The 15,760-nt window shown below is 44.2% G+C and overlaps 1 protein-coding gene and 1 long non-coding RNA gene across 5 annotated transcripts in view; one reads left to right on the forward strand and one right to left on the reverse strand.

The window, feature by feature from the left end:
- The window catches only part of LOC132836238 (uncharacterized), a 22,992-nt gene extending 14,206 nt beyond the window's left edge, over window positions 1-8,786 (reverse strand). For 2 of the 3 annotated variants that reach the window (XR_009647341.1, XR_009647340.1), the window contains exons 1-2: window positions 7,379-7,653; window positions 5,750-6,635 (exon numbers count right to left, since the gene is read on the reverse strand). This is a non-coding gene — a long non-coding RNA (uncharacterized LOC132836238). Of the gene's footprint in view, window positions 1-5,749; window positions 6,636-7,378; window positions 7,654-8,705 lie in introns of those variants that run through there. The other variant, XR_009647342.1, reaches the window with a different exon arrangement.
- On the forward strand, window positions 5,606-15,509 carry LOC132836237 (zinc finger protein 239-like). 2 transcript variants are annotated; one of them, XM_060855580.1, is made up of 2 exons: window positions 5,606-5,665; window positions 11,279-15,509. In XM_060855580.1, the coding sequence occupies exon 2, from the start codon at window positions 11,703-11,705 to the stop codon at window positions 12,750-12,752; it is 1,050 nt and encodes a 349-aa protein (XP_060711563.1). In that variant the 5' UTR covers window positions 5,606-5,665; window positions 11,279-11,702; the 3' UTR covers window positions 12,753-15,509. The 2 variants fall into 2 exon arrangements, with proteins under 2 accessions (XP_060711563.1, XP_060711562.1); XM_060855579.1 differs by lacking the exon at window positions 5,606-5,665 and adding an exon at window positions 8,918-9,030.
- Window positions 15,510-15,760: the final 251 nt, after the last annotated feature.

A 15,760-nucleotide genomic window follows, 5' to 3' on the forward strand; every position in this document is an offset into this window, starting at 1 on the left:
GAGAGAGAGACAGACAGAGAGAGAGAGAGGAGACAGACAGAGAGAGAGAGAGAGGAGACAGACAGAGAGAGAGAGAGAGAGACAGACAGAGAGAGAGAGAGTGAGACAGACAGAGAGAGAGAGAGATCAGACATAGAGAGAGATCAGACAGACAGAGAGACAGACAGGCAGAGAGAGATCAGACAGAGAGAGAGAGAGAGAGAGATCAGACAGCGAGAGAGAGAGAGAGAGAGAGAGAGATCAGACAGAGAGATCAAACAGAGAGAGAGATCAGACAGAGAGAGAGAGAGAGAGATGAGACAGAGAGAGAGAGAGAGAGAGACAGAGAGAGAGAGAGAGAGAGATCAGACAGAGAGAGAGAGAGAGAGAGATCAGACAGAGAGAGAGAGAGAGAGAGATGAGACAGAGAGAGAGAGAGAGAGAGAGATGAGACAGAGAGAGAGAGAGAGAGAGATGAGACAGACAGAGAGAGAGAGAGATGAGACAGACAGAGAGAGAGAGAGAGAGAGATGAGACAGACAGAGAGAGAGAGAGATCAGACATAGAGAGAGATCAGACAGACAGAGAGACAGACAGGCAGAGAGAGATCAGACAGCGAGAGAGAGAGATCAGACAGCGAGAGAGAGAGAGAGAGAGATCAGACAGAGAGATCAAACAGAGAGAGAGATCAGACAGAGAGAGAGAGAGAGATCAGACAGAGAGAGAGAGAGAGAGAGATCAGACAGAGAGAGAGAGAGAGAGAGAGATCAGACAGAGAGATCAGACAGAGAGAGAGAGATCAGACAGAGAGAGAGAGAGAGATCAGACAGAGAGAGAGAGAGAGAGATCAGACAGCGAGAGGGATCAGACAGCGAGAGAGATCAGACAGCGAGAGAGAGAGATCAGACAGCGAGAGAGAGAGATCAGACAGCGAGAGAGAGAGATCAGACAGCGAGAGAGAGAGATCAGACAGCGAGAGAGAGAGATCAGACAGCGAGAGAGAGAGGTCAGACAGCGAGAGAGAGAGAGGTCAGACAGCGAGAGAGAGAGGTCAGACAGACAGCGAGAGAGATCAGACAGCGAGAGAGAGAGGTCAGACAGACAGCGAGAGAGATCAGACAGCGAGAGAGAGAGGTCAGACAGACAGCGAGAGAGATCAGACAGCGAGAGAGATCAGACAGCGAGAGAGATCAGACAGCGAGAGAGAGAGAGAGATCAGACAGCGAGAGAGAGAGATCAGACAGCGAGAGAGAGAGAGAGAGATCAGACAGCGAGAGAGAGAGAGAGAGATCAGACAGCGAGAGAGATCAGACAGAGAAATAGAGAGATCAGACAGAGAGAGAGAGAGAGAGATCAGAGAGAGTGAGAGATCAGGCGGAGAGACAGAGAGAGAGAGAGAGAGAGAGAGAGAGAGAGAGAGATCAGAGAGAGAGAGATCAGAGAGAGAGAGATCAGAGAGAGAGAGATCAGATAGAGAGAGTGATCAGATAGAGAGAGTGATCAGACAGAGGGAGAGAGAGAGAGATCAGACAGAGAGAGAGAGATCAGACAGACAGAGAGACAGATCCGACAGAGAGACAGAGAGAGATCCGACAGAGAGACAGAGAGAGATCCGACAGAGAGACAGAGAGAGAGCGTGCGCGCGAGGGATAGAGAGATCAGACATAGAGAGAGAGATCAGAGACAAAGAGAGAGAGAGCGTGATCAGACAGAGAGAGAGAGAGAGAGAGAGAGAGATCAGACAGAGAAAGAGAGAGTGAGAGATCAGACAGAGAGAGAGAGAGATCAGACAGAGAGAGAGAGAGATCAGACAGAGAGAGAGAGAGAGATCAGACAGAGGAGAGAGAGATCAGACAGACAGAGAGAGATCAGACAGACAGAGAGAGATATCATACAGACAGAGAGAGAGAGTCAGAGATCAGACAGAGAGAGAGAGAGAGAGAGTGAGTGAGAGATCAGACAGAGAGAGAGAGTGAGTGAGAGATCAGACAGAGAGAGAGAGATCAGACAGAGAGAGAGGGGGATAGAGAGATCAGAGAGAGACAGAGATCAGACAGAGAGAGAGAGACAGAGATCAGACAGAGAGAGAGAGAGATCAGAGAGAGAGAGAGATAGAGATTAGACAGAGAGAGAGAGAAAGTGAGAGATCAGACAGAGAGAGAGAGGGATAGAGAGATCAGAGAGAGAGAGATATCAGAGAGAGAGAGATCAGAGAGAGAGAGATCAGAGAGAGTGAGAGAGATAGAGATAGAGATTAGACAGAGAGAGAGAGAGTGTGTGTGAGACAGAGAAGGCAGAGAGAGAGACAGAGTGAGAGATCAGACAGAGAGAGAGATAGAGATTAGACACAGAGAGAGAGAAAGTGAGAGATCAGACAGAGAGAGAGGGATAGAGAGATCAGAGAGAGAGAGATATCAGACAGAGAGAGAGACAGAGAGAGAGAGATCAGAGAGAGAGAGATAGAGATAGAGATTAGACAGAGAGAGAGAGAGAGAGTGTGTGTGAGACAGAGAAGGCAGAGAGAGAGACAGAGTGAGAGATCAGACAGAGAGAGAGAGAGAGAGAACAGACAGAGAGAGAGAGAGAGAGAGATCAGACAGAGAGAGAGAGAGAGAGAGAGAGAGAGAGAGAGAGATAGACGGGGAGAGAGAGAGAGAGATCAGACTGGGAGAGAGAGAGAGAGATCACACGGGAGAGAGAGAGAGAGAGAGAGATCACACGGGATAGAGAGAGAGAGAGAGAGAGAGAGAGATCAGACTGGGAGAGAGAGAGAGAGAGACTGGGGGAGAGAGAGAGAGAGAGAGAGAGAGAGAGATCAGACGGAGAGAGAGAGATCAGAGAGAGATCAGACAGAGAGAGAGAGATCAGACAGAGAGAGAGAGAGATCAGACACAGAGAGAGAGAGAGAGAGAGATAGACAGAGAGAGAGAGAGAGAGAGATCAGACAGAGAGAGAGAGACAGAGAGAGAGATCAGACAGAGAGAGAGAGAGATCGAGACAGACAGAGAGAGAGATCAGACAGACAGAGAGAGAGATCAGACAGACAGAGAGAGAGATCAGACAGACAGAGAGAGAGATCAGACAGACAGAGAGAGAGATCAGACAGACAGAGAGAGAGATCAGACAGACAGAGAGAGAGATCAGACAGACAGAGAGAGAGATCAGAGAGGAGAGAGAGATTGCTGCCTTGTCCTTCTAGGTGGAAGCATTTGTGGGTTTGGAAGGTGCCACCTAAGGATCTTTGATGAATTTCAACAGTGCATCTTATGGATAGTACTGTTGTGCCGGATGACTGACCGAATGTTTATACATGTGGTGCCAATCAAGTGGGTTGTTTTGTCCTGGATGGTATCAAGCGTTTTGAGTGTTGTTGATGCTGCAAACATCCAGGCAAGTAGGGAGAATTCCATCACACTCCTGACTTCTGCCTTATAGACAGTGGATAGACTTTGAGGTATCAGGCGGTGAGTTACTCACTGCAGTATCCCTCATCTCTGACCTGCTCTTGTACCCACTGTATCCACTATACCAACTGGTGAGTCCAGTTGAGTTTCCGGTCAATGGTAACCCCAAAGGATGTTGACAATGGGGGATTCAATGATGGTAAAACTGTTCAATGTCAAGGGTAATGGTTAGAGTGTCAGTGATGGTCATTGTCTGGCCTTTGTGTGGTGTGAATGTTATCACTTGTCAGCCCAAAACTGGACATTGTCCAGATCTTGTTGCATTTGACCACGGACTGCTTCAGTATCTGAGTCGTTGCAAATGGTGCTGAACATTGTGCAATCATCAGTGAACTTCCCCACTTCTGACCTTATGACAGAGGGAAGGTCATTGATAAAGCAGCTGAAGATTGTCGGCCTTGGACACTACCCTAAGGGACTCCTAAAGAGATGCCCTGGAGTTGAGATGACTGACCCTTCACAACCACAACCATCTTCCTTTGTACCAGGTAGGACTCTAACCAGTGAATCTTTGTCCCCTGATACCCATTGATTCTAGTTTTGCCAGAGCTCCTTGATGCCATATTCGGTCAAATGTGGACTTGATGCCACTCTCACCTCACCTCTGGAATTCAGCGCTCTTGTCCATGTCTGAACCAAGGTTGTAATGAGGTGAGGAGCTGAGTGACGCTGGCAAAACTCAAACTGGGCGTCACTGAGCAGGGTGTTGCTGAGCAGGTGCTGCTTGATAGGACTGTTGATGACCCCTTCCATCACGTTACTGATAATGACAGAAGACTGATTGACAAATCCAACCTTGCCATGTACAAAACATTCCAGGGCAATTTTCCACATTGTTGGGTTGATGCCAGTGTTGTAACTGTACTGGAAGAGGGGACCGGCAAGTTCTGGAGCATATATCTTCAGTACCATTGCCAGAATGTTATCAGGGCCCATTGCCTTTCCAGTATCCAATGCTCCAGCCATTTCTCGTCATCACTTGGAATGAGTCAAATTGGCTGGAGACTGGTATCTGTGATGCTGGGGACCACTGGAGTAGCCTGAGATGGATCATCCCCTCGGCACTTCTGCCTGAAGATTGTTGCGAATGAATCAGCCTTATCCTTTCCACTGATGTGCTGGGTTGCTCCATCATTGAGGATAGGGATATTTATGGAGCCTTCTCCTCCAGTGAGGTGTTTATTTGTCCACCACCATTCACAACTGGATGTAGAAGGACTGCAGAGCTTAGATTGTTGGTAGTGGGATCGTCTAACTCTGTCTATCACTTACTGTTTGTAATTTGGAAACAACATCAAAAATAACACTCATTTACCAGAGCACAATCTAAATTCATGTAGACAAAAAATATACTGTATTCATACAATGAACTTCTTGAAGAAAAGTCAACCTTTTTCTAATAATAAGATCTGTATTGAGCCAGTAACTCTCAAGATTACAATTTTTCTCACCTCTTATCAGAGAGAAAAAAAATGTTACTTCTCTTCAAATATTAATACACCAGAATCCTCCTGTCTCTATTTTCCTCTACACTGAATGCATTAGAAGGAACAGATTGCACATAACTTTACCTTTTGGTATGACTTTCTCTGGAGAAACACCAGCCATTTTCACTGGACTACTTTTTAATTCTCTGACAATTTGCCTTTAAATGTTCATCCCAAAGATAGGGAAAAGAAACCACTCCTTTGGACGCACTTCCAGCTTCTACACTATTTTTCTTAGCACCTGGGTGAGAATCTGTCCTTTCACTTATGCTGCCTTTTCCACAATAATCTGATGCCTGTTCATCCCTGCATCACAATGATGTCACATTCCAAATTCTATCTGAGTTTGTGACTTGTGGTTTGCTGCCAACAAGATGTCGGTGAGAACTGAAGAAGGTTCACTGGATCCAAAGTATTAACTCTGCATTCTCTCCACAGATGCTACCAGATTTGCTAACCTTCTCCTCCAACAATTTCAGTTTTTGTCTCTGATTTCCAGCAACTGCAGTTCTTTAGTTTATTGTTAACTATTCAACTGGCTACTTCCTGTCACAAGGCTCACTGCCTTTCACTGAGGTCACCTCCTGGGTTTTCTTCCCTGAGAGCAGAAGCAGACAAATTGCCCTGAATTACTTCCTCTCAAAAATTCAAACAAGTGAGTTACGCATTATCCAAGAGCAAATCTGCAACAACCTTCTGTGAGGAGACCCAAAATATGTTCAGCAAAAGAACCTGGTAAGTCCCACAATCCATCTCTCTGTCAACATATAATGTGCACTGTGTGGTTCCACATAGAATTGCAAATTAAATGCCACGTACCTTCAAAGTAGTCACTGAATTGATGATCCATGTGATCACAGATAAATCAACCTTTTGGTAAAAAGAATTCCAAAAGAATCAGAGGCAATGTGGTTCAGTCCTGGATGCGATTCGCAGCAGAATCCACTTTCTGGTGTCTCAGTAGGTTGGATGTCTGAGCGAATCCCTTCCCACACTCAGAGCAGGTGAATGGCTCCTCCCCAGTGTGAACTCACTGGTACATGCGCAGGCTGTAAGAATCACACGGTACCTTCCCATACTTGGGGCAGCTCAAAGGCCTTTCCCTGTGGCTAACTCACTGATGCCTCATCAAATTGGATAAATGAGTAAATCTCTTCCCACACTCAGGGCAGAGAAATGGCCTCTCCCCAGTGACAACTCACTGATGAATCTGCAGGCTGGACAAATGCCCTCCCACATTCAGAGCAAGTGAACGGCTGCTCCCCAGTGTGAACCCGCTGACGTTTCATCAGGTTGGATGATGGAGTCAATCCATTTCCACACTCCAAGCAGCTGAATAGCATCTCACCAGTGTGACAGCGGTGATGTGTTTCCAGTGCTGGTGGGATACAGAAATCCTTCCTATAGTCCCCACATTTACATGGTTTCATCATGATGCAGCTGTCCTTTTATTCTTCTGGATTAATAATCCGTTCATCAACATACAGAACATGTGTACAGTCTCACCCCACTGTTAATGATGTGAAGTTTGTTGTGGCCTTTTAGCTGGTTAAAGCCCTTTCCACAGAATCTGCATGGGAACACTGTTACTGTCATGCATAGGTCATGTTGCTTCTCTGGTCACAATAATGTTTCAAAACTTGTGAAGCAGAACTGTCAAACATTTCACTTGTAGATTCACAGGATCCCAAAGAATCAAGCAGCTCTGCAAAACAAAATTATAAAAGTCATCATCACTTTCAGTCCAGGATAGAGTCAGAAAACACAACTCTAGTTTCAATCAAATATTCCTTCCTCTCTTGTGCCCAAAAATCTCTCATATTCCAAGCATTACTGAGTAAAGTATAGAGCTGTCACGAATGCTGAGAGATATATAAGGAATGTAAAAAATAACAATGACCTGCACCACTACCTTTTTTTATTCTTACTCAAAGGACATAGACATCATTGGCTCAGCCAGCATTTATTGCCTGCCTCTATTTGCTCCTGACAAAGTTCAAACAAAAACAATCAGCGATTTGAAATCAAAATCTGATGGTCACTTAATGGATGTGAATTTGCAGGGCGACAAGCATGCAGAGCAGCAAATGGAACAGACTGGATTCACATCCAGTTGGTGTGGAGTCAAGATATGAATGGTGTCCTGTATCATAATGACTTTCTGATTGTATATGTATTATGTAGCTACAGTATTGTATTACAAGACTAGAAACAACGATAATGACACTTTGTTTATAGATCTATAAGCAATATGTTGAATATCTATCAAATAACAACACAAGAAATATCTATCATTTACTTCCCCTTAAATATCAGCTGTTACCTGAGTAAATCATTCTTTTAATTGTGAATACTAAGAAGAAGGCATTATTTTAGTCAGACAAGAATATGTGTCAAACTGAGAGAGTAAAAGATGTCAGTGTCCATAAGACAGGAATAGGAACCAACCTCTCCAAAATCTGCACACTCCTGGATTCACTTCCTTTCCTTCTAGTTGCTACCAGTGACCAGTGTCTCACTTCCCTCTAAGATGGTCTAGAGGAGGTAGTTTCATCAGTCTGAAATTTTCCATGCACACAGTGCTGTCTGGAGCAGTTAATTATTTCTCCTCTCAGATTTAAAGTTCAACGATACTCTTATCCAAATGGATCGAGTCACTCAGTCAGATCTTCAGATCGAGCTTGATTTGAGAATTATGTCTGAAAATTCTATCCTACAGTGTACTTAAGTCATCACTTGAAGTAGAGGTGATACATTATTTCAAATTTTATTGAATGGGGCACTTGAAGAAAATAAATTTGCAAGGCTTTAGAGAGTGAATAGAATTTAACTGCCTCTTTAATCCAGACTATCTCTGATAGAAATCCTATATATTTAAGAACATTTAGAAAGAGGCCACCATATTCGGCAGGCAAATAAATGTATAAAGCTAACAGCAAATACTGACAATAACTTTCAGAGAGAGAGAGATATACCTGACTCAAACTTTCCAACATCTGCTAATTCACTGAATTCACTTCCTCTGCCTTGAATTGCTTGAAGTGAACAATTTCCTCCATCTCACACCCTCCCAGAATGTTACACAGAAGGGGCAATTTCACTCTGACTCTCAATAGACAACGTCCGCGTTATGATGTTTGCAATCAGCATGGGGCTTGCCTGAGGCAGTCAGGTGTGAGGAGTCTCACTTAAGTCCAGAGCTTTGAATGTAACAAAAATGATTCGATACTGAATGATGCGCTAAATTATCAATCAAACTCCATCTCCTGACCTCATTCCATTGTTGGCAAACCCATCTGCTAGGCAATTCACTGTCCTGCCTTGTAATTCAAAAGTTGTCAAATTGTGAGCAAATTAATTGTAACAAAGCTCAGGAAGCATAAAAATTACTAGAACTCAGTGGTTAGCACTGCTGCCTCACTGCGCCAGGGACCCAGGTTCGATTCCTGCCTCGGGCAACTGTCTTTGTTGAGTTTGCACATTCTTCCCCTATCTGCGTGGGTTTCCTCCCACAGTCCAAAGATGTGCAGGGGAGGTGATTTGGCTATGCTAAATTGCCCATAGTGCTAGGTACATTAGTCGGGGTAAATATGGGATAGGGGAATGGGTCTGGGTGGGTTACTCTTCGGAGGGTCGGTGCGGACTTGTTGGGCAGAAGGGCCTGTTTCCACACTGTAGGGAATCTAATCTAATCTAAAAATAGAAAACGCTGTGCTCGGCAGCGATGTCCCCGCGTTCCAGGCTCCAGACCAAGCGCGCAGATACAGACGCCTACCCTCCCACATCCTTCTCCCTCTCGTCGAGCCTCGGTTTCCAGAGCAACCGGCTGCCGCCTCGAGCCAGAACAGGACGCCTCTTGATGATCTCAACCTCACAGGCAGCACAGGGACCAATAAGCGGGGAGAGGGCGTGACTGGCGGACCAAACTGCAGCGTCTGGTCCTCCAACCAATGGGAGTGAATGAGGGGGGTCGAGCTAGCAGGATCACACGTGATCATTAACGCTCCTGGCACAGCTCTCTTGTGACTAGTGCTTGAGTGGCGAAGGGAAAGCGGAAGGAACAGCAGACATCGGGAGAAAAATACAGTCAGTCTGGTTTGGTACGTTTCACGAGCATTCGGTATAGGTTGTTAGACTCGAATTAGAAATTCGCGGACCCGCGTTTGCAGCAAATGGAAAACCGGCTGCAGGACTTAGGCGGTGATAGGCCTCATATTAACAGCGCCATCTTTATTGGGGGCAAAGTGCTGCAGCGCATATGGACTTTCTATTTCCTGGGTCGGGGCGGAGCAATTTGAAGTGGTGTATTTATACACAGCAAGCTGAAACCTAGAGATGTCTGCATGGATACAGACCCTTGGGTTCTACCCGTCAATGCCTACCGCCGACCAGATATCCTAAACTAATCTAATCCATTTGTTAGCACTTTGGTCCATTTCCCTCTAAACCTTTCTATTCATATATCCATCCAGATACTTTTTAAATGTTACAATTGTACCAGCCTCCACCACTGGCAGCTCATTCCAGACACGTACCAACCTATGCGTGAAAAAGTTCCCTTTCAAATTTTTTTCCTCTCACCATAAATCTATGCTGTTTAGTTCTGCTTTCCCCCAATCTAAGGAATACACCTTATCTATTTACCCCATCCATGACCCTCATTTCATAAGGTCACCCTTCAGCCTCTGACATTCCAGGGAAAACAGACTAGGCCAATTTAGCCTCTCCCTATAGTTCAAACCCTCCAACTTTGCACATTCTTGTAAATCTTTTCTGAACCCTTTCAAGTTTCACAACATCCTTTCAATTGAAGGGAGACCAGCATTAGAAATGTTTGTCTCTTCGAGATTTCTATCTTGGACTGACAATGATTTTTTCTTTTGTGAGTTCAGTGTACAGGATATTAGTTGAGAAAAAAATTGAAGATTGGGATCTCCAAACAAGTTGTCAGCAGAGCCATCAGGATCTGAATATCATTGGCATTTAACTGTGTAAGGAAAATGGTTGTCTGTTCTGTCTGTGGTGAAATATTTATAATATGTTTGTAACTCAAAAAGCAGCAAGATATTCAAATATGTGGTGAGATCACCCCTGGGGTATGTGCTGAGCCATGCTGCTGAGGAAGGAGATATTGGCCTGAGAAGGGCACAGAGTTATCCAAATGAACTGTCATATTTAGTCCCAATCACCCACTTTATGCTTCTAATGTATCATCTCCTTATTCTGAAATACCTACAAACTTACCTTTAAAATTCCATGTGGACTTGGGTTCCAGTACCTTTTCAGATGGAGTGATCGCGATCCTGATAACTCTTTGTTAATCTTGAAATTGCTGAGGTCTATGTTGAGTCTGGACGGTTGAAAGATGAGATGCTGTTCCCTGAGCTATCATTGAGTTACTTTGGAATAGTACAGGAGGCTGAGATCTGTAGGGGTGAGTAGACAATTAATATGGCAAGGCTGAACTGTTGAGTTCTGCTTGGCTTGATGATGATGCTTTGGAGTTGGATGAAAACAGAGTGAGATGAGATAGGGAGAAGGTGATTCTGAAAAATTGAGTACGATGCTCAGTTTCAGTTCAAACAGTTCAGGAAGTCACACTGTCTGAATGGTAACAACAATTGTGTAGAGTATTTTCTTACAGTTTTTAAAGTATAGTATATCACCTCAAGTAAACACTTTTCTTTGAATATAACAGAAGTGCCTGAAATGAGGGATTTTCCTGCTTTTTAGCTTCCAACCCAACACCCTGAAATCACATTTTAGATCCTCATTACTTTTCGTGGCTATGTCAACCTTCTTTACTCTCTAACAATAGCCAAGGCATCCTTTCTTGGAAAAGGAGAACTAAACTGCACACGCTACTTCAGGTATGGTCTTACCAAGGCCCGAACAGAAAGACACTCCTGCTCCTGTACTCCAATCCTCTCAATATGAAGGTCCATATATCATTTGCATTCTTTTTAAAAGATCTAAACCCAGAAAACATCCAAACAACATTCCAGTCCCTATGAAATTCATTAGGAAAAAGCTTGACATTCCTGCCTGCTTACTAATAAAGAGGTTCACACTGAAACACAAAGCAAAATAGGGTCATAGACTCTGATATAGAATTGTTGATCACAATGTCCCCATTGTATCTATGCTGGTCATGAAGCATGTATTTACACTCATCCCATTTTCTGGTGCTTAATATGTAAACTATATTGTCCAGGCTTTTATGATCATCCAAACATTTCTTCAGTGGTTCCTGCATCTGTTACCATTTCAGGTGCTACGAGATCTGCTGTGTATCTCTAGAATTATCATTTCAAATTTTCACTATTTTGCTTCTGCAATTGTTCTTAGTCTTTCAGAGGGATCAAAGAAACCAGGAACAGGATTGATATGCAGATCTATAAAATGCCTCTCCTCCTCATCACCACTGGCTCTCCCACCTCCATACTTTTGCAGAGACACTGACTGGTCTCAGACCCTGAAGGAGATATATAAACCAGTCCGGTTTTAACGATGTGTGGGCTCCACAAAGGACCAGATTAATTTCTCTCAGACTCAACCTGTTTTCTTCTGGTTTTCCCTCCTCTCCTTACTTCAGTTTTCTGTTTGAAAGGTTGATTTGCAGAGGAAAGCAAATTCAGATCTGATATTCACTCTGTTTATTCTAACCTATTTATCTCAGGATTTTGAACATTGAGGGGGGAAAAGTACCATTTACACTTGAGAGAAACACAAGTAATCAACATGTGGGAGAGTCTGTGAAGATTTTTCAGAAATGTCCAAACGCCAGCGCAGTCACACTGCGGAGAGACTGTGGAAATGTGGGGATTGTGGGAAGGGATTTTTTTACCCATGCCAGCTGGAAATTCACCAACGCAGTCACACTGGGGAGAAGCCTTTCACCTGCTCTGATTGTGGGAAAAGATTCACTCGGTCATCTGACATGTTCAAACATCAGCGAGTTCACACAGGGGAAAGACCATTCACCTGCTCTGATTGTGGAAAAGGATTCAGTCAGTCATCTGAACTGCTGAGACATCAGCGAGTTCACACTGGGGAGAAACCATTCACCTGTTCTGAATGTGGAAAAGGATTCAGTCAGTCATCCAGTCTACTAGAACACAAGCGATTTCACACTGGGGAGAGACCATTCACCTGTTCTGAATGTGGGAAAGGATTCACTCACTCATCTAACCTACTGATACACCAGCGAGTTCACACTGGGGAGAAACCGTTTATCTGTTCTGAGTGTGGGAAGGGATTCACTCGGTCATCAAGTCTGCTGGTACATCAGCGAGTTCACACTGGGCAGAGCCCATTCATATGTTCTGAATGTGGGAAAGTATTCACTTGCTCATCAAAACTGTTGACACACCAGCGAGTTCACACTGGGGAGAAACCATTTACCTGTTCTGACTGTGGGAAGGGATTTACTAGATCATCCAGCCTGCTGATACATCAGCGAGTTCATACTGGAGAGCGACCATTCACTTGTTCTGAGTGTGGGAAAGCATTCACTCAGACAACTCACCTGCTGATTCACCAGCGCGTTCACACTGGAGAAAAACCATTCACCTGCTGTGACTGTGGGAAGGGATTTGCTCGGTCATCTAACCTGCTGATACATCAGCGAGTTCACTCTGGGGAGAGACCATTCACCTGCTCTGATTGTGGGAAGCGATTCACTCATTCATCTAACCTGCTGATACATCAGCGAGTTCATACTGGGGAGAGACCATTCACCTGTTCTGAGTGTGGAAAGAGATTCACTCGATCATCCAACCTGTTAACACACCAGCAAATTCACAAAGAACCACTGGCTTAAAAGATTTTGCTCTGACTCAATGAACTCTGGTCTTTGGGGCATTGTGCTGATGTTATTAATCCTTGCTCAATTAAATGTGCTGAAAGTACAGATAAATGTTCATAACAATTAGTGTAATGTAGGCTATGTGTCGGAAAATGTGTTGTTGGAAAAGCACAGCAGGTCAGGCAGCATCCGAGGAGCAGGAGAATCGACGTTTCAGGTCAGAGCCTTTCATCAGGAATGATGCATGGCCCGAAACATTGATTCTCCTGCTCCTCAGATGCTGCCTGACCTGCTGTGCTTTTCCAGCAACACATTCTCGACTCTGATCTCCAGCATCTGCAGACCTCACTTTCTCCTATATGTCGGAAAAGACCACCATGTCGCTGTGTGTCAACGTGTGCAGACTGGGTAAAGTGTATGAAAAAGGATTTCCTGGTTCATCAGGACTGGGTAATCACCTATGAGTTCCCAATTAACTGTAGGGATTGGTTCTTTGATGCTACTGTTACCTATATCCTAACCAAGTTTTCTGTGCCTGCTTCTGATAATGTTTGTAAATATATGTCTGGTTACCTGTGTGCTAGAAAAGTGATATAAATCAGCTTTTTGTAAAAACTTGTGCATCAAGTCTTTATCCTATCTGTAAAGCAGACTCATTTATTTTGACAGGATCTCCATCTCCTCCATTGAGTGTCACCTGGAGTTTGAGTCAATCAGTCTGCTTTACATGAGCGCATAAAAATACGCATGCTGGAAATTAGAAACAAAAACAGAAATTGCTGGAAAAGCTCAATGGGTCAGGCAGCATCTGTGGTGAGAAATCAGAATTAACATATCAGGTCCAATGATCCCTTTCTGTAAGGGACCTGATCAGCTTTCCTAGCAATTTTTGTTTTTGCATCCTATGAGAAGTTGGGAGACGGCACATCCAGAGTGAGGGGGAGCCCATAATGCTCCACCGTGCCTAAGGCCTATAGTTCATAGAATCCCGACAGCATGGAACCTGGCCATTATGGTCCACATTGACACTCCGGAGAGCAACCGAACCAGACCCTCCATCCCCACCCTATTAGTCTACATTAACATCTAACTAATGCATCTAATCTATATAGCTCTGGACATTATGGGCAACTTAGAATGGCCAGTTCACCTAACCTGCTCATCTTTGGATTGTGGGAGGAAACTGGAGCACCTGGAGGAAACCCACGCAGACATGGGAGAATGTCCAAACACTCACATTGAACCTGGGTCCCTGGCGCTGTGAGGCAACAGTGCTAACCACCGAGTCACCATGCTACTGTTTTCCCATTTGTTGCAAACATAGGACTGAGAGTTTCTAATTTGCATTTAGCAGCCCACACTGGCTGTTTATAAAACCTCCCCGTCCAGACTGACTCCTCTTCACTCTTAGACACTTGCTTTATATCTCTGCACAAATGGTCACGTGTCATTCCACTTGCCCTGCCCCTCATTCACTCCTATCGGTTGGAGGACCGGCCGCTCAGACTTGCTCTGCCACCTGTGTCCACTCTCCTATTGCTCTGTGAGCTGCCGGACCCCATTGTGAGGTGAGTGATGGGGTTCTTCCTCTCTCTGTCCTGGGATGATCTGCTTCATTCACAATGAATGGTGCAGAATCATAGAGCAGAGGCTATTCCACCCATCGGGGGTGTACTCTTTCATTTGAGAAATGCTGCATATCTATCCCAACTTCACTGCTATTGTTATGTCACAGTGTAAACCCCTCTGCTAGTTTGAACATGACACACAGAAGCTCACCTCGTGCTGTAGTCTGTTAAATTATGAGAGGCAAAGAACTATCCCAGAGGTCACTATTTAAAGTAAAAATTAACAGTTTTATTCTTTACGTCCAACAGAGAACATTAAAACAATGGCTATTTTGCAATTCCTTTCTCTTAAACCTATCTTTTACCTCCCACTGGTCTGATAAATTCCCTCACAATCAACTTCAAACCCAAGGATAGTCTTTGGATGTTGAACGTTCTCTGTAGATTCCTCTAGGTCGACTTCGGCGTTCTGCTGCACAAATTTCTTATACACAGGTACCTTAGTGATTTTTGAGAAGGTTTGTAGCTCAGGTTGAGGTTCTGAATGTAGGTTTGCTTACTGAGCTGAAAGGTGCTGAGCAAATCCACAGGTACCTTTCTGAGAGCTATTCAACTAGCAGTCTGTTTGTTGGTGCTCGTAGCTGTTCTCCTCCAACTGTTCAGCGTCCAATTTTATATCCCAAAACATCGGATCATTTCATTGATTTGATGTCATCCCAAACAGTAAAATTCAAATTCGATTGGATTTTGGTATCTGGGGCAAAATTTAAACTGATTTTGAATGTTTCGTTTCATGGCAACTCAGGTGCACTATTGCTTTCACAGTTAAATGTTACATTTTAAATTCTTCAGCACTCCCTGTGCCTGCAGTCAATCCTTGCCAGCTTTTCAACTCTCCTAAGGATACAGTACACGCCTACACTTCATAACATATTTGCCCAGAGCCCTCCCAAATCTGTGTCCCTTTTTCTAGTTCCCTGGGGTTCTTCCTTCATCGGTTCCCCACACATTAGTCACTCATTAATCAGCTCATTTCCGAACTGCTTTCAGATCTGACAAAGGGTCACTGGACTGGACACTTTCTCTGTCTTTACATCATAGATGCTGCCAGACCTGCAAAGTTTCTCCACTAATTTGTTTGTTTTAGATCTCTAGCATTTGCAGTTCTTTGTATAACTTGACCCTGAAATCTTTCCTTAATAAATTAAGTTTGAAATCAGTATTAATACTGACAGCTTAATCTGTTTCTTTATCATTCAGTCTGTTCCAGATCCCCAGAACCCATTGAGTAAAATAATCTCCACATCTTCACCCTACAATTATCTGAAAGCTAATTTCTGTGGTTACCCAACATTGTGCCAATGTAAATCATTTCTCCATTTCTGCAGGTGAAACCTTTGCTGCAGACTCACACTAAGTCTTGTACACCCATCACCATTCTATAATTTGAATGGA

Source organism: Hemiscyllium ocellatum, chromosome 46, assembly GCF_020745735.1.
Source record: "Hemiscyllium ocellatum isolate sHemOce1 chromosome 46, sHemOce1.pat.X.cur, whole genome shotgun sequence".
In the NCBI taxonomy this organism is placed as follows: domain Eukaryota; kingdom Metazoa; phylum Chordata; class Chondrichthyes; order Orectolobiformes; family Hemiscylliidae; genus Hemiscyllium; species Hemiscyllium ocellatum.